The following is a 19,062-nucleotide window of genomic DNA, read 5'->3' on the forward strand; positions in this document are numbered from 1 at the left end:
TTACCTGCGCATCACGAAGTTTTCTTTTGATATTTACATGACGGCGCCGGGCAGAAGGACGAGGACAGAAAAAAGGAAACAAAACAGGCGCTCCCTGCAACTGAGCTTTATTTACGAGATCTAAAAAAAAAAACAGACACCTTAGATGTGAACAAAAAAGAAACTAAAACTTTTCCATGACGGTAATCTTCTGATGATCCAGTATCGCCTCCCAGCCTGATACCTAATTTTGTTTTTGGCGAGACGAATACACGGTATGCTGATGCAAAGGTCACCATGTCGCTGTATCTTCTCAGCCTTCATAATCTGGCGGGTAAGCTGTTCTTGGTGTTTGGAAATTATCAAACATTTATCATGTTAAGCAGCACAACCACAATCTCTGCAGCGGATGCCAAGATGACTTTGAACAGCTGTAGGAACATTATAAAAATACTTTATTCACTCATTCAAACATCTGCTCGTTTAGCCAACGTACTTCTTTTCGCAAGTCAGAGGAACCATGTGAAGCACACCCACTGCGCATGCTACAAACCACCTCCTATGCCTAGTAGTGCAAATTTTTGTCAAGCCGCATGAGTATTCGCACGCCAGTAAAATACTGATAATTTCTCCTGAGCTGAAAAAGAATAGCTTTAAGATATACATTATTGCCAAGCTTCTTCAAGTTGTGTGAATGGTTGTGGAAAGAAAGCACCTCTGTGACTCGTTTCTTGCGACTGGCAGCAAAGCCTTCTCGTCATTTGCGTCCTTGCTTGATTTTCTAAAATATATTTTCGGCTACCGAAACTAAGAAAAGCTCGGGATACCAAACACGTGTCCCACGGGAGCACATTCTGTTTCATTTTATTTCTTTTTTGTGTGTGTAATCAAGATATTCTAATTGAATTTAAGAGACAAAAATGGAGCTGGGTAGGCCATATAATGTGCAGGTTAGATAACTGTCGGACCATTCGGGTTAGAGAATGGGTACCAACAGAAGGGAAGCGTATTCGAGGATGGCAGAAGACTAGGTGGGGCGATGAAATTGGGAAATTCACGGGCGCTAGCTGGAATCGGTTGGCGCAGGGCAGGGGTAATAGGAGATCGCAAGGAGAGACTTTCGTCCTGTAGTGGACATAAAATAGGCGGATACTGATGAATATAATGAAGTAATACTAGACTAGGCGTATCAGATAGTACTCGCTCTATATCCACTACAGCAAGTATAGCAAGGCTAGCCTTAGTGCGCGTAGGTAAAGTACAAGAGCCAATTGGAGAACATTTCTGAGAATCTGTGCCTCAATTAGGTTTAGCATTCCCCCTCACAAATCGGAGCCCATGCCAACAGCATTTTAAAGCACCTGTAGCTGCATTTTATCACTGTCATATAAAGAATCGCACGCCAACACGGTAAGCAACGACGGTATTATAAGTAACTGCGGCGCTGTTCACCTGTGAATGCTCTTGCCAACCTTCATGCTCATTGTCTTGCGCAAAACCCTTATTCTTTAGCTTAGTTTGTGGGAGTTTTATGTTCAGCGTACTCCAACAGATTGTTCTCATAGGAAAGACATGGCGGGAAAACTGCTTTTTACGGCTCTTCTGTCCGCCGCTTGTTTGACTGTGTTAGAATGCAACTGCTGGGGTTGTGGAAGAAGGGCCTCCAACATCAGAAAGGTACTTTTCTTACTCTGAAAGCGCAGATATGTTGCTATATTGTCATCTCTGTTTAAATATTAATCCGCAAGTTCTTATACCAATACCATCAGTGTCATTTCAGACACACTCCCCGCATGAATGAAGTCAGAGTAAAAAAAAATGTTTTGTTGTTCGGGCGGGGGCTGTTGAAACGCCGTGTGGCTGTGCCCGCTTAGGAGTAGGAGAAACAATATGGGCTTGCCAATATCTATTAGTTTCTAATTCATCTGAACTTGTTTTCGAACTATGGCAATTTTAGGGAACCTGACAAATGAGAACGTCTGCGGGCCAATATTCGCCAGCTAACCTCTGTATTTAAGCAGCAAAACGACACCACGCTATATCTGAATATATCCGCAAAATTGAGAAATACAGGGGCATAAAGCCTCGCAGACCTGCTTATTTTCCAGCAACATCATAATTCTACGCAATCCAGCATGAAAAGAAAATGGATACTCATCTGCAACGCATGAAGCGGTAAAGATGGAATTCAAATGATAATGACCCATGCATATGCACTCAAGTTGCCTAAAATGGGTGCCGCACGCCGTTTGACACTGAGTAAACATAATATCAATATTTTAAATGAGTCACTCAATACGCTCAACACTCTGCAATCGTCAGGTTCCCTAAAATTGACAGAGTTCAACATGTAGCTTTTATAAAATAAGAAACAATTAGATGTTGGCACACGCACATTGTTTCTCCCATTCTGGGGACCGCTTTCCCCCGCCTTAGCACAGTTTCAATGGATCCCAAGACGCGCTTGCATGTGTGAACCTCCTGGAATGTCGTCGCCGATTGGCTAGCAAAAAAATATTGTCTGTAATCCAACTGAATGCCTCACGATAACAGTGGTGTACATTCTAGAACGTACGTGTGCAGCAGTGAATATTCTAGAACGTTAGATGAGAAATGTATAAACAGCCGACGCACCAGATCTGCACAAATTTCGACGACCAAAGAATGCGCCGCTTGGTATGGTGGTGGTTTGAATGTCACCTTTTACAAGTCCGCCAAAAAAAAAGTGTTCTATATCTTTACGCGCAGTTTTCTGCTGTATGGATTCGCACCGCCACTGCAACCCGGAATGTGCTACTAAAAGCATGTGTGTTTTTACAGTGCTACAATAAAATCAGCACTTCGCTTTAATGCTAGTACACTTCACCTACTACAAATGCAACAAGTTCTTACAATGACTCATAATATATAATAGTGGTTATGGTCTCCATATGGCACTGGACAACCTACCCTATTCAGACAAAGCTAATAGCTGCATTGCGCCTTTTCCGAACATAGGGCTGAAGGTAGTCTTTGCAACGTGACCGAGTTATCCATCGCAGATTCTTTTGTTGCGCAAGTTGTCCCTTTGCAATTAGCTACTATCTTCTGAACCACTACTTTCTTCTCCCCTTTGTCACTACTGCTTAGAATATTTCGACACAAGGAAACATCAGCAAGAACTCGAATGCGCGTGGCTCTGCTCTGAGCTTGTGCCGGTGTGAAATGGAGCGTCAATAGTAAAAAAGAGTATTTCTGGTATCCATATGATACGTGCAAGTTGTATTTTTATCAAGATATTTAGCAAGAAAAACTCACCGCATTCACAATGTTCTCCCTTTCGTTTATTTGGTTAGCCATTCATTGCATGCGAAAGTAAAAGAATTGAGATGGTGTAATTGGGAAGCGCATAGAAAAAGATGGTAGGTAGTGCAAAGCCGCCTGATGTGAAAGCTGGCTTTCAACTATATTACAATTCAAAAGAAGAATGCGGCGTGTACGGATATATTAAAATAACTAAAATCCCAATCTCTACAGCGCACACGAAAAAGAATGCTAAAATATGGCGAAATGTCCCTGCAACCAGCACATGGCTTTAGGGTGCTCTAGTCAAAAAGCAATACGATCAAATCATCATTTGGTTACCCCACATCCATAAAGAAATGAATCTGTAAAGTTACCAAAGACGAACAGACCTGCTATTCTGCATGCCAGAAAGAATTGCCGGTATTTTGAAGAACAAATTGAGTTGTCGAAGTAGTGAGAAAGAAAGAACGTGACAGCTAGGTACCGGCGATTTTTTTGTGAGCACTTATACTAAGCTTCTCGCTGTCGCATATAGCAGAGACGCGTTGTAGATAAAAGTACGTCATTGCTTGATATCCAGGTATATTGAAGGAGGAAAATGCTCACGACAAGTTCCAGGTGAGCTGAACTTCGAAACAAATTTCCCGAATTAACGAAAAATACGGGTTCACGTTAGATCATGAACTATCGGTCCTAATAGGTACCGAAAAGGACACTAAAGAAAAATATCAGGTGGAATTCGCTGGGTTAATTATTCGCGATTGAGTAAATTATTTTTTATGTGCGCAGAATTTGAGCTTTGTGCCTTACAAAATTGCCACAGTACGCTTCAGCTCTGCTTCTCAACTTGAATTTCTGTGACAAAACAACCCAACCGACGCACTTCGCATGTCACCTCACTCAGCGATGTTTTCAGCGAATCAGCTAACACGGATATCACATGAGAGGTAGCATCCTCCCAAAAAGTCGGTGCTTCGCCATTTGACCATGACCGTCAATTTCTCCCTCACACGAGCTGGGCAGTTGTGCTGCCAGTGATGATCTTGTTTTTCTAAAACCTAATTGTTCAGTTTAGTTCAACCTAATATTTTCATTTACTCGGCTTTCTAATGACGCGGGAAATGCGAAAGCAACGTCATTGATGAAGACGGAGGAAACTCCATCATTGCAATGACTATGACTTGCTTGGAGGACGCAACTGTTTCATAGCATGTCTGCACCTTATAACATCACATTGCAACGACGATGAAGAACCAGAGGGAGCCACAACTATGAGTCGTGAATCCTACATTGTGTTGGGCCAAGTTGTGCCGAGAAAACAACGTTTCCCTGAAAGCACGAAGACATTAGCGAGCACAGTGGTTGGAAGTTGAAATTTTATCTGTGTTCAAGAACAGCATATTTGTACACGAACCTTCGTACATCCCAGCGTAATCGCTAATGCTCAAATATTATTGAATGTATGCCGTGGCTCGCGCCATGCACGATGGCTGATTAGGAAAGGGTCTTGGTATAAAACCGACGACAACTTGCTCAACAATTCGGATACATGCAGGCGCGTCATGCGCCTAATAATAAATTCGTAGCGGGGGCTACATCGGGAAACGCGATCACCAGAAAAAGATCTACAGTGGACACACGAGCGGAAAAGCATAGGAACCAGAGTGTCTACGAAAAAACTTAATTTTGTGGTGATTACCTTGCCTAAACTGAAATAGGCGAGCGCACTAGGAAGTTCGTGATGCCAAGTTTGCACCGCAGTCTTCAAACTGAAGTTTCACTCAAAGGCAGAGCCTAAAATAAATCTTAGTGCACAATCCCTGGTCCATATACCGGTGCTAACGGGCGCACGTTGTGGATATTATGCCGATGACAGTTTCCCGAAACCTTCGCAAATCTCTATCTGGCCGTCTTTCACCACCACGGCAGGGCTGAAATAGTAGAGCGTCCATCCGCACGCCAAAAGGTATAGGCTCGAATCATGGGACCCTATAACGCAAAAGTATTCCAATACGCTTCTATTCAAATCTCCTGGCATCAAATTTACGTGACCGCTGACGCAAGCATCGGGCGGGGCCCGCTGCGTTGCCTCAACAGCCCAATCAAACGCACTCCTCGTTTATAGGCGGTCACTTTTTTTTTGCTTCGACAACAAATAACATTGCCTACATTGAGCCTTTTTCTTATCTAATTGGCTGACAATAGGCGAAACGTACGCTCAAGTAGAGAGGGTTTGCACGGTGCCGAGCCAGCGCATTGAATACAGATAAGGATGAAGAGGGTGGTGCCGGCGTCTGCGATTGGTCCACTTTCCCTTACTTAGCTTGCGATGGCTGGTCAAATATCGTGGCGGCATGCATAAGAAGCGTAAGAATGACGCTAAAACGCATACTCAACAAAGAATAGTTGGTAGAACGATATATTAAACGTGCCGAAAGTGCTTGAAAACGTTACACGGCCACGCAAAAAGTTTTTTTGTACTCAAATAAATTCATGCTTCCCGGAAAGTGCGAGTAGCCAGTGCCTGAGCGATCGGCGGCAGCCACCTTCTGTTCCTTTCAGAATGGAGCAATCTCCGGCTGTTCAGAAAAATTCAGTTTTATGCGGCAAATGGATCCATCTTGAAGGCGTTCACTTGCCTTTGACGCGGTGATTTTTCGCGGATATGTGACATCGCGTGACAGACGGGAAGTGGGTGCGACCCGAAAAGTTTTGACGAATAGCAGAAGGTTATTTGGCAAAAGCGTCGAATCAGAAACATTTCTTTTAATTTTGTTCATTTTAATCATGATACTCAGTGTATACATGTCATATTTGTTGGGTACCTGTCGCTGATGTTGTGACGTCACGTGGCAAACAGGTGAAGCGAGGGTGGTCAAAACAAATTTTTAACCCATAAGGGAGGGCTGATTGCAGAATCGGAAAATAAAAAAAATTGATTAGCTTTGCGTTATAGCGCCCCTGGTGCTGTATGAAAGCCACCAATTTTTATTTGATGTGCAGAGAAGGGCCTAGATCTGACATTCGGTTGTTAATATGGCTTCTCCTCTAGAACGCAGGCCCTAAGGAGACATACAAATTTATCTGGACGCCCAACCCCCCAACATAGCTTTGGTGAAATAGTCGAACATCCACCACGGCTGTGGATGGAATACATGTACTGGCGCCGAATAGCTACTGTTAAGATGTGTGCGCGCTCCCTGCCCTGTGCTCGGTGACGATGGGAGTCCGAGAGTCTTGAACGCACGGCCACGTTTAAAGAAGTTGGTGGCATGAGATAGCCAGGATTTTTTAAATTGCAGCGGTGGTGAAATGGTGGAGCGTCCTCATCGTATGCTGGAGGTACTTGGCTCCCATCCTGTCACGCCCGCAAACCACGTTTCCTTTATTAACAAGAAGAGATCTAGGACGACATGGCGCTCGTTTTTTTATATAGGTATTATATGGGGTCCTAAAGATTTGCAAAGGCGTCTGGGTGCTCCTTCTGACACTAAAACTTTGGTGAAATAGTCGACCATTTGTTGTTACTGTCGGAGGCACATGAGTGCTGGGGCCGGGTAAAATATGCACCAGCACACGTGCCGTGATACTGTGTGAGTTCGAGATGATTCGAAGCGCCCGCACACTTGAAACCGAGGAAAAACCTTGCATCTTTGCTAAATGTGGCGACAGCATTTCTGGATTGGCCGTAGAGCTAAATTTGTCATCACTGCCCTTTGAGAAGTCTGTGAAATCAAATATTCTTGTATATTTTATCTGCGCACTAATTTCTCTAATGTACGCAAAACACTTTCTAGGAGTGAGAAGACTTCAGCACCATAATTTTCGCTTACTGGAGGTCGCAGATAGATCCCAACAAAAAATCATATCTATGCAAGAGCAACGATCACAATTGTGCGTATGGACGTACGTGTACAGCGATTTCTCAAGAAACTCCATTGTTTGAGAATCGCGATACGCGTTCGCACATGCAGCTGCAATCCCTTTGCGGGCCATTTGGTTTCTTTGATACTTCTTGTGCGTAGGTTGCTCTTGATAATATGGGCCACCTCGGGTAAGGTTCCATTGTCTGCCTTGATGCGGTAACACCTATTATTCCCACTGAAATAGCTAAGGCATAAGTTCTTGAGGAGAATATTCTCTAGAGATTGCAATTCTTTCGGCACCTATTCACCAGTAAACTTGTGGAAGCACTACGGAAGAGCATTAGTATAAAGAATTCTGCAGATACCACTGAATGTTGGAACCTCTGTGGCGTGTAGCATTGTATAGGTACATGACTGCCCAGCAACGATTGGAGTTCCGCCAAACGAAGCACGGTGGACCGACGTATTCCTCTAAATTGAGTAAACCAGAAGAAAGGGGGTTAACCGGGGGGCCTGATTTTTATTAGTCATATCATAAGAAGCCAACAAACACTGACACCAAGGACAACATAGGGGAAATTACTTGTGCTTAATAAATGAAACAAAGAAACGATAAATTAATGGAAGTTAAAGTGGATGAAAAAACAACTTGCTGCCGGTGGGAACCGAACCCACAACCATCGCATTTCGCGAAATGCGAAGGTTGTGCTTAGAAAACGTTTGTCGTTGTTTTACTACTGACATTGTGCGATACATATTGTTCTTCATGTGGAATAGAGTAACCCAAACTTACCATTCTGTTGCGAAATAGTTGCTTACTTTCGGTACTAAAAAATGGTGAATAGTTAATTTTTAAATACAAAGCAAATGTGTATGACGCACTACCAATTCTATTCATATTCGAACCTTCCAATATTAGCCTCTCCTCCCCCCCCCCCCCCGGAAAAAAAACACATATTTCAATTGTTACTATGTGATAAACAGTCGATCGCGAGCGGATTATAACAATGGCGGGGACGTTAAGTGGGTATGTTTTAAAACAGGGTGGCATTGCTTCGAAAACCTTCTTTCCTTTTTGCATTATCTCGACAATTCGAAGCAACGGCGTATGACAGGAAGGAGTTCCTTTTACACCACCCCGGCATAGCAATTAGTCCGCTTCAGGAAGAAAGCTACAAAAACAAATCTGGGGATCAAACTTATGCTCCTCCTGCAATGTACAGCTGGAAGCCGGACAATTTCACTAGGACTAGATTCCTAATAATTATCATCAGTGTGCTCTGGTCCATTTGATGAATGTCTTGTTGTACAAAGACATGACGTCGAAAACTGGTCTGAGGACTCGTAAATTTAGGAAAGTTTTGCTTCCCGAGAGTGGAGCCCCTTGTTTAATATGTTCGATCACAGTCAAGTTTCGGCACAAGCCTACGGCACAGAAACCGAAATGTAATTGCAAGTTGGGCTGATTTGTTCAGTTTTCCACGATGCGTCTTTCAACAGGATGATATTTTCGGGTTGCTGAGTTGCCGTAAATCCTTCCATTTCTTTTATAAATGACTATAATACAGCGCTAACGCTGCTTTGACCATCGTCATGTTGAGTGAAGTTGTGAGGGTCACGCAGATTCAGACAGGGGCCGCACCTCAGGGATGATTTTCTATCGAACCATTGCCTTGCAATATTCCAACCATATTTTTCCATGTCAATACGACTCTCATGGAGATTATTTTCTTTTTGTTGCAGTTATTTTCTACGAACGAACCAATATGGATATACAGCACCTCTGGGCCCACCCAATTAAGGTGTTTAGTGGACGTGGTGGATATACTGGAAAGAATGTCCGTAAACTTCACACGATCGTGCTACAATCGCGGCCACAAGTAATAATAACGTAAGCGTGAATGATATATGAATGAATATTCGCGATCCATTTATTTGCAGGGTATCTAGGTCATTGCAAGGAATATTTGATCAGCGCCGAAAAAAGCACATGGATGTGAAAACTTCAGGTATGTTCCGTAGTTGAGCTGTACCTTCGCTTGGTGACGTGGTGGTCTTTGACACATTAATTAATTAAAGTGATCCGAATTGAGGCTTCCTTCTCCACGCACTAAATACTTACATCCGCTAGCAAAATTCTAGTTCTCGTTTATTAGGCACTACACCTGACTGTCTTCTGCATTTTCCCTGTTTCATAGTGCCCCCAAAAATTAAATTATGAGGTTTTACGTGCCAAAACCACTTTCTGATTATGAGGCACGCCGTAATGGAGGACTCCGGAAATTTCGACCACCTGGGGTTCTTTAACGTGTACCTAAATCTAAGTACACGGGTGGTTTCGCATTTCGCCCCCATCGAAATGCAGCTGCCGTGGCCGCGATTCGATCCCGCGACCTCGTGCTCAGCAGCCCAACACCATAGCCACTGAGCAACCACGACGGGTTCCACAGCGCCCAATAAATGTAAACAGCCCTGAATAATATTGCAGTTATAACATTTTTTTTTATACATATCCGTGTACCCCCTTCTACGGCATCTTTATAAGTCAATGACGACATCATACTTATTGATTGCTTAAAATGGCGGTATTTTTGTTCCACGATTGCTCCACGTACAAAAGCATTGTCACTCTCATATTTTGGATAATCTGAAAGTACATATTTTGAAGCGTCACCCGCGAGAAAATGACATCAATGTACCTCCCCGAAGCAATGCTATTTTATAGCTAATGAAGGTTCTGTTCATCAAATGAGTAAATCAATGAACTAATATTGTATTTAACGCATCATATCTTTGAGCAAACTATGTTTTAACTTTCAGGTCCTCTATTCAACTTTCAAGAAGATCTGCTCTTTATGAGCGATGACTACAGCTGTGCAGTGGTTATGACAACGACGAATGTTTGTGGTTCGTTGACTCTCTTTACCGCTCCTTTGTGGTTATTTCTGCAGCTCCTTTTTCAGAAGCATTTCTATTTGCAAGTCCTACCTACTCAAGTGCAACCGTAATTATATTGTAGGTTTTCATGATATTCTTAAGGATGGGATTAATTTACGTACAATATGATAGGTGGCTAGCGTAGTGCAAGGGACAGGCCGGTCATACAAGGCCAACAGGCGAAGGCAAGCTCCTCGCGCACACCTCTACATTCACTTCCTTTAGCTATGTCGTGCAGCATGACAGTTTCTTGGGTGGAAGACGAAGCTCTCTGTGCGAGTTGCATGGCCAGATGGTGGTGCAGTTTGAGCCCGGTGACGTGCATGACTTGCGTTTTACGCGAATGATGACTGTGCGAACTCACTCTTGCGATGCCGTATGTGCTGTGAGTCAAGCGTATTGTATGACGTATGGGCCGGTGTACTGTGACAGAAATTTTGTGTAAAGCCCATTTTTCCGGACAGGCGTACAACAAAGCACAACAAATTCACCAGGCACAAATGTGGGGAGCATATGTCGGGCGTGATAACGAGACTTTACAAGATTTTTAGAGGAGAGAGTCCGGAACAGGGCCAGTCACCGGGCTTCTTTAGCGTGACATAAAGTCTGGCCAACTGAAGAATCATCGTGTGGAGACCAGGGTAGAATGGTGTCGATGAAGCTTTGAGAATTGCGAGCGTACAGAAGAAAGAAAGGCGCATAACCTGTGAATTCATGCTTGGTAGTATAGTAAGCTTACGTAAGAAATGGTAAAATACAGTCTCTATTTTGGGAATTATGGAGACAATTACTTATTTGTTTATTTATTTGGTACCTGCTTCGCCACTCAGGCATTACAGCAGGGAGGGTACAACTCATGTGAACAAACACTCAAAATTTCATTCATAAAGCATGGAAGAAATCATAATTTGAAAAAATACAGACAGTGTCAGGTGGTAGAGTGTTCCAATATCTTCTAGTATGAACAAAGAAAGAATATTGGAAAGCAGCGCTTTTAAAAGGAGACTCACGCATTTTTAATTTGTGATCTCACCTTTTATAAACGTATGTGGGCGGCTGAAAATGAAATTCGCTGGCTATCCCCGTTTTAGAGCAGTATATGTTATGAAGAAATCTTATTCTGAGATTTCGACGACGGTGTTCAAGAAGATGCCAATTTAATGCTTTATTGCTTTCTGGCATGCTAAGCATCCTGTCATAATTGCCAAGGACAGACCAAACCGCCCTGTTCTGCACTTTTTCTAGTGTATATACAAGCTATGTAGTATACGGATCCCAGCAAACACACGCATACTCCAATGTACTGCGAACATGTGTGAAATACAGCCTCTCCCTAAGTTTCTGTGGCAAACTACTTAAGTTGCGTTTCAAGAAAACCAATGCTTCAACAGCCTTGTTCCTAACATGAGTAACATGTCTGTTCCATCTAAGATCAGTAGAAAAATGTACACCTAAATATTTATATTTTGTCACTTATGCAAGAGTAGCATTATTTATAGTGTAATGATTGCTGTCGTATGAGCGCTTCCTAGTATCGGTGACTTGGACACTCTTTTTCACATTCAGCAACAGTTTTCATTTTTCACACCATGTGGCAATCAAATCCAAATCATGATGTAGTGCTTGTTGGTCAGATTCGCTTTTGATGACCCTATATACTATACAGTCATCTGCAAAGATTCTAAATGATGATGTAATGCCCAAAGTGATGTCAGTAATGAACAACAAAAACAAGGTGGACCTAAAGCTGATCCCGGGGGTGCACCACAAGTCACCGGAACATATTCATAGGACCATCCGTTGAGAGCCACAGACATTTGTCTTGAACAGAGACACCCAGCAATCCATGCGATAACTTTGTCATACAATTTGTAACGGCGAACTTTAGTGATCATTAGACCAGGCGTGAAGATGTTAAAATGTTTTTTTTAAATCCAAGATATACAGTCAACAATTTGTTTCTTGTCGACTGCTGAGACTAGCTCATGAGCGACGCAACCAATTGCGTCGTACACGAAAAACCCTGCCGAAACCTATGCTGACTGGGATGAAGAAGGTTGTTGTTATCAAGATGAGACAAGATGCAGCTATAAATCACACGCCCCATAACCTTACATGCAATGCTAGTCAAGGCTACTGGTCTGTAATTACCAACTCTGTCCCCCTGTCCGCTTTTATGAATTGGCACCACTCGCGGTAGTTTCCAATCACCAGTAACAACGCTGTTATTTAAGGAATTTTGAAATAAGAGAGACAAGTGCAAACATAAAATGCCCAAGCAATCTATAAGGAACGATGCAGGGATATTATCCGGACCACACACTTTGTTTTTTCAAATATTGTAATAAGCGCTCTATGCCCGTCACACTAAACACAACCTCAGATATTTCGTGGGCTTCGATCAGAAAATCAACACTATTAACCGCACTAATGTTTCAATGAGTAGACTGAAATACTGATGAAAAGCAATTATTAACGAATTTGACGTGACTGGAGTCGTCATTGACATTTCTGTCGGACCAGTGCATGGGTGGAACAGAAGTGGTTCATCTTCTAGAAGCTAAAACGTCACTGTTGAACAGATGCAAAGGGCAGAAACTCAACCGAAGGCTCAGAAAAAAGATCGCGGAGCTCAACAAAACTATAGAAGATCACTGCCAAACCTGAAGCAGACAACAGTGGGGTGAGGTCTGCCATTCCGTGGATGGCCACATGAAAGTTGGAGCTAAATGCAGCCTACTCAACCATCTGCTCGATGATACTAACACCAAGTCAAACCAAAGACAAGTGATAGCGAAGGTTCTGCACTAGGCATCAAAATCAGAGACATTGCCGACCGCACTCCACAGACTCGCTCGCAAGTATCTGCCACTGGACGACTCGAGTGACGAAGGCTATCCCCCCTACAAAGGCTCATCTCGCCCCGAGCCAGATAATCCCTTCAAGGCACGCGAAGTAAGGGAAGCTCTCCAGAATCTAAATGGCTGGTTGGCCCCTGGTCCTGATGTCATCCCCAACCGCGCCCTCAGAAACCTGGACGACCGCTCTATGGAATGGTTGACAGAGGAGATTTAATGAATATGGGAACGAGGGGTTATCCCGGAGTCCTGGAAAATGGCATCGGTCATCCTCATTCCAAAGCTTGGAAGGCCCCCGAGTCTCTCAAACCTCAGACCCATTTCCCTCGCGTCCTGCGTGGGGAAAGTAGCGGCACATGTTATGCACAATCGAATTTCGAAGCACATCGAGAAACAAGGATTGTTACCGTACAAAATGATCGGCTTTCGTCCGGCCCAGTCAACGCAAGACGTGATGAAGCTCATCAAGTGTCAAATCATTGACAACATCACAAGAGATATAAGGGAGATATAAGGAGCAGCACCACTGCTTTTAACATCGGCATGAAGAAACTATCGCAAAGGCTCTCCAACATAGAAGGGATCAATCATACGCTCTACGCTGATGACATCACAATCTGGTGCACCAGAGGAAGCGAAGGAGTTGTTGAATTAGGCTTACAGGAGGCTGTAGATCAAATAGAGATGTACCTGGAAAATACGGGGCTTAGATGCTCCCCGAGGAAGCCTGAGCTCCTCCTCTACATGGCAGTCAGGAGAGGTCCCAAACCCAGAGGCTGGAAGCCGTTGTCAGAAATAAACATCCAACTCCCCACTAAAAGAGGCTGTACCATCCCCAGAGTAGACACCATTCGGGTCCTTGGCATGTCCATCGAATCCAATGGCAGTAACAATACGACGCTCAACAAGCTCACAGCCAAGACTGAGAACATGTTCAGACTTATCAACAGTCTCGAATAGGCGTGGAGGCCTAAAGGAAGACAACCTCCTCATGTTGTTCCACGCCTTCCACATGAGTCATATATTTTATGTGCCAGCCATCCCCAACTCGTATAACTCCGAGAAGAAACGATTAAACCCGCTCATCAGAAAAAGTATAAAAAAAGAACTAGGCATTCCGTTACGGGCGAGCACGGATCTCCTTATGCAACTTGGAGTGCACAACACATTGGACGAGATAATCGAGGCTCAGGTGTCAGCCCAAATGGCCCGTCTATCCTGTACCCCGGCTAGAAAGAAGATCCTGGCGTTTCTTGGGATCAACCCTATCCTTAAGGAAGAGCGGAAATATGAAATTTCAGAAGATCAAAGAAACAACATACGAGTTGCACCGTATCCCCGTAATGTTATTCCTCAACACAACGTAGGCAGACGCAGGGCAAGAGCCCTCGCCCTCATCAAGCGCACCAAGGACGATCCCTATTTGGCATGTTTTGTCGACGCAGCCCAATATGGACAGTCGTCTAACTTCGCCATTGCCCTCGTTGATGACAGCGGACAGATAGTGAATGCGATTTCCCTGAAGAGCTCAACACCACCCAGAGCGGAGCAGCTCGAAGTTGCTATAGCGCTCCTAGACAACAGCAGATAACAAATATTCACTGATTGGAGGTCGACAGTCAGGGCTTTCGCTTCAAAATACATCGCTGAGGAGGCTCAAAAGATTCTCAAAAACAAGATAATCACTCCGTACACCATCACATGGTTTCCGGCTCACCTCTACCTCCATATTGACTCGTTTCCCAATCTCACTGACATCGCCCACTCCCAAGCGCGCGCACTAACCCCCTGAGCGGGAGCAGGATGGAGCTCAGACTCCGGGGTTCTCGAGTTTCGGGACACTCACTGCTTTCAGCGAAATTACTACGCACTATCACCTGTGTAGGAGGAATTATCCTCCCCCTCAGAGAAAACTGGCTAGACCTCTGGCGTCCACTTTACGCATGCTTCAGACTAAGTGCTATCCAAACCTGGCCCTTTTCCACACGATCACTCCAGAGGCTTTTAGCTCTACTTGCCCTGACTGTGGGGCTGTTAGCAATCTCGCACACATGCTCTGGCGATGCCCCTCGATACAGGGACCCAATCGCGTCACAGAAGAAGAATGGAGCTCTGCCATCCAGAGCTCAGAACTTTCACGTTAAACCTGGGCTGTCCAGAGAGCCCACGATGCGGTGTTTAGGCTCGGCCTACCAGGCCCCACGAGGGAGCGGTCCGCTGCTCTGCCGTAGGGCAAAGCTTCTCAGGACCTTGTAATTAAAGTTCTTTGTATGTCTGTCTGTCTTACGATCGTCCACTAATATTTGCCCCAAGTTCGTAAAATATGTGCGTTTAGCAGATGTAGCGAGCTCGCTAAAACTACGTTTTAACTCAACTAACTGTATCTGACGACTACCCGATTTCTTAGTTTTAATCTGCCGATACATGCTTCAAATTTTTCCTAATAAGAAACGCAGTCAACGGTGAAACCATGGTTTATCTTTTGCACGTTTGTAAGCCAGAGTTAAAAGGGGAACAAAGTCATCTCGCTGTTCGGAAACCTTGTTTTTGAGTACCCCCCATAAATGTTCCACGTTTATTTCATCGGCCAATGTGTGAAAAGTAGGAAACTAAGATTCAAGAGCTAATTTGAGTGCAGCGTAGTTAACCCAATTATACGCAGACAAATTCTAGGAGATTTTTTATACATATTTTGAAAGACAGTGTCGGCTTCAGTAACATTACGATCAGTTATAGCAGGCAAAACAAGTATATTTGATACAATGCTTGGTGCATCAAAAACAACAGATCAAGCACCTTACAAGTGCCATCATTATGCGAAGGGTCTCTTACGAAGTAATGGAGCATATTTTAGTAAACGAATTCAAAGAAAGCTGTATGTAACCTGCCGGTGATACGTGTAAGCATATTGCTCGATCTCCAATTTATAGCGGGAAGATTGAAATCTCCTCCCAATATAATGTGATCCCTTTGAACTGTCTCAATAAAAGTAGTCATGTGTGCAAACTCCTCATAACAAACACCAGGTGGTCGGTAATAAGGTCTAAGAAGAAAACGTTTACCATTTTTGGCCCGCAACTTGCAAAATACAATTTCACATTCCAAATCAGAATCAACTCGAACACAGGGCAAGTTGGATCTTCCAAGAATCAATACGCCTCCTCCACTTGACTCACGGTTCCGCCTAAAACTGTGATAACCCAGAGGGAACATTTCTCTATGGAGGACCGCAGAATCGAGCCATGATTCAGTTCCTAACACTACTGCGGGCTCAACAGCATTTAATACCAAAATGAAAATCATCAACCTTGCTTCTAAGGTTTCTACAATTGACGATCAGGAGTCGGAGCTTATGTGCCACTACAGGTTGCGATAATCGTCACGTTTCGACTACGTCAACAGTTGTGCTTTCCATTCGATACCGTTTATCACCCAGGTATAAGGAATCGAATCTTAGAACCGGTTTCACCCCCTCCTTCTTATTTCCTTTTGCAATTGCCCGAAGTTTCCTTCCTTTTTCTCGGACTGTGCGTGAAAAATCAAGATATTCTGTACACCGTCCCCTATAGGTTATACGCTTTCGTCAAGATGCCGCCGATCGCTCACGCACTGGCTACTCACACCTGTCGGAAAGCTTGGGTTTATGTGTGCATAAAAATCTTCTTGCCCGGCCGTGTAATGTTTTAGAGCACTTTCGGCACGTTTACGACCTCGCTCCGCGAACTTTGCTGAGGATGTGTTTCAGCGGCAATCTAAACCTTCCTATATAAAGAAAAGTGGACCATTCGCAGACGCCGACACCGCACTCTTCAATCGGTTATCTATATTCAGTGCGCTTGCTCGGCCCCACCGAAACTCTCTCCACATGAGCGTGATCCTCGCCTTCTGGCAGCCAATTACAAACAGAAAACTGCTCCATGTAGGCAATATTCTTTATCTAGAAAGCAAAGAAAAGTCACCTCCTATAAACTAGAAGTCCGTTTGATAGGGCTGTTGAGGCAACATTGCGGGTCACCACCCGATGCTACCGTCGGTGGTTACGCAAATTTGACGTCAGGAATTGGAATAAAGACGTCTTGGAATAGTTTTACGTTATGAGGCACAAGATCTTGTCGAGATAACCCTGTTGCACTTCTATTTTAGCGGCATGATGGTTTGATCTAAGCACCGTCGAAATCGGACATAAGAATGGACTAGTACTGCGGCGCGCACACTTTCATTTTTGTAACACTCATCAACTTTTATTAGTTAGCTAGTTTTTGTGTGTATGCTTCGCGGAAGAATGTCATAAATTGTGACATTGTATTTCATATGCGATGCATCTTATTCGACCAATGTAGGCGAAGTTTCCTAAGTACATTGAACCTATGCGTTTGTTACAAGAGTCCGTTTGTCCTCGAGGAACATACCATGATGTTTTACATATATTTTCAAAAAACACACTTATTATTAGCTAAAAATGTAAATTATCAGGTGGTGGCAGGTAAAGAGACAGTAAAAATTATGTATACTCTTTTCTTCACTTTCAATAAATGGCGATAAATGTCCTTAGAGTAAATTTAAATATATTAGAAACACTATGAATGATTTATTAGGATTTTGTTATTCCATATGTTTATGTTACATATTATTAAATGGCAAGGTGGAGAAAACTAAAAAAGTTGAAGGTGAGGTATACAATGTACAGGTCCGGCAGATGAAATCAGCAAAGACATAAACATAGGCCAGCGCCAATTTAGGAAATTGGGAACCACATGCGGATCGTGTAATATGATAGGGCAGACGCTTCTAACAAAGTCTCACTAATCAGATCAAGCAGCAGTTTTAAAGTACAAGAAATTGGCTGTCATCAGAAGTGAGGCCACCTTCACATTGAAAGTTACAATCACGATTGAGCCAAATAATCAGTAGAATACATTTGTGCCGTTGCATCATTCTGAAATATCACGTATCCATGTGGATAAATTGTTATAGAAGCACACCAAGCGCCTGGCAAAGCCACACCAAAGGTTCTTAATGTCACCTGCTGAAATGATGGTCACACGTATGAATAAAAAGGAGACCTCCTAACAAAGAATGATGGCCACTAGAATTTTATATTTGCCACCAAAATGGAAAGCAGGCCTGTATAGGGTTTAGTTTTACTATTGAAAGTAACCCTCTGTTTTAGGAGTTGCATCGTACACAACGCGTTTGAGAGCCTGCATCGAGTTTTGCTGCCATAAATGCCCCGAGTATTTGATGAAATATCCATTGTACCATTTGAAGTATTTAAGCGTAATTCATTAAATTTTAACAATGCAGTTATTATGTCATAAGACGATTGGGTACGAAGAATAAATAAACGTACGTAGTACATCTACGTAGAATTCAGGTGGTCTCTACGAGACAAACCTCATGGAGACCACTTAAAAAAAAACGATGCTCTGAGTTGTTCATTCAGAACTTGTCTTCAGCGAATGCTTAACCCATTTATATGAACAAAAGCATATGCGAATATATTGCTCGCACGCTGAAATAAAATATTGGTTTTGAAATTTAGCGCGTAAAATTTAACAGTAAATGAATCTAGTTTGAGCAGCTGCGCTCTTTAAGATAATGTAAAAGAGTAGCCGTTTTGTCAGTTGGCTTTGTGAAACTTAAGACAATTTTGATGCTTTTCCAGGTAGAGTTCTCAGGTACGACCTGAGAATTAGGAATGCGTTCATCAGAAAGCCCCCTCAGAAGAATTGTCTGAAATGGTTCCACAAGTACGAGAAGCATGGAATTGTTCTCTACGACCCAAGCTGTCAGCATATACTTGCGCAACGTGGAGAATCACAGCCGTATGAGCAGGAACGAGAACGTTGCAAAAGTGGAGCTCATTGACACTCTCGTGTAGTCACGAGATAGTCACTGGCTGGAAACTACTCACAAATAGAATTGTACAAAAATTCAATACTACAGCTGAATTTCAAAAACTTGAAAGGACGTTTATATATATGCTTTGAGAGGCAAGACATCTAAATATTTGTATACGCGATGGCAAAAATCTGTTTTATAATAAAGGGCCTCGCTCTCTCTCCTCTATACGAAGCAACACAAATTCATTGTAGAAATGTTTGGCCCCTAAGTTAGTGAACTGTAGAATTGTATTC

General features: G+C 43.3%; 1 protein-coding gene across 3 annotated transcripts in view; it reads left to right on the forward strand.

Moving 5' to 3' along the window:
* The first annotated feature begins 1,512 nt into the window (after positions 1–1,512).
* The window catches only part of LOC126534043 (uncharacterized), a 57,424-nt gene continuing 39,874 nt past the window's right edge, over positions 1,513–19,062 (forward strand). Inside the window, exons 1-5 of one of the 3 annotated variants that reach the window (XM_050181255.3) lie at positions 1,518–1,656; positions 8,874–9,010; positions 9,072–9,139; positions 9,951–10,037; positions 18,591–18,983. In XM_050181255.3, coding sequence (XP_050037212.3) covers positions 1,552–1,656; positions 8,874–9,010; positions 9,072–9,139; positions 9,951–10,037; positions 18,591–18,793 — 600 coding nt within the window. In that variant the 5' untranslated portion in view covers positions 1,518–1,551 and the 3' untranslated portion in view covers positions 18,794–18,983. Of the gene's footprint in view, positions 1,657–7,284; positions 7,319–8,873; positions 9,011–9,071; positions 9,140–9,950; positions 10,038–18,590; positions 18,984–19,062 lie in introns of those variants that run through there. The other 2 variants (XR_011895484.1, XM_055072638.2) reach the window with 2 other exon arrangements.

This window comes from Dermacentor andersoni, chromosome 7 (genome assembly GCF_023375885.2).
Source record: "Dermacentor andersoni chromosome 7, qqDerAnde1_hic_scaffold, whole genome shotgun sequence".
Lineage (NCBI taxonomy): Eukaryota > Metazoa > Arthropoda > Arachnida > Ixodida > Ixodidae > Dermacentor > Dermacentor andersoni.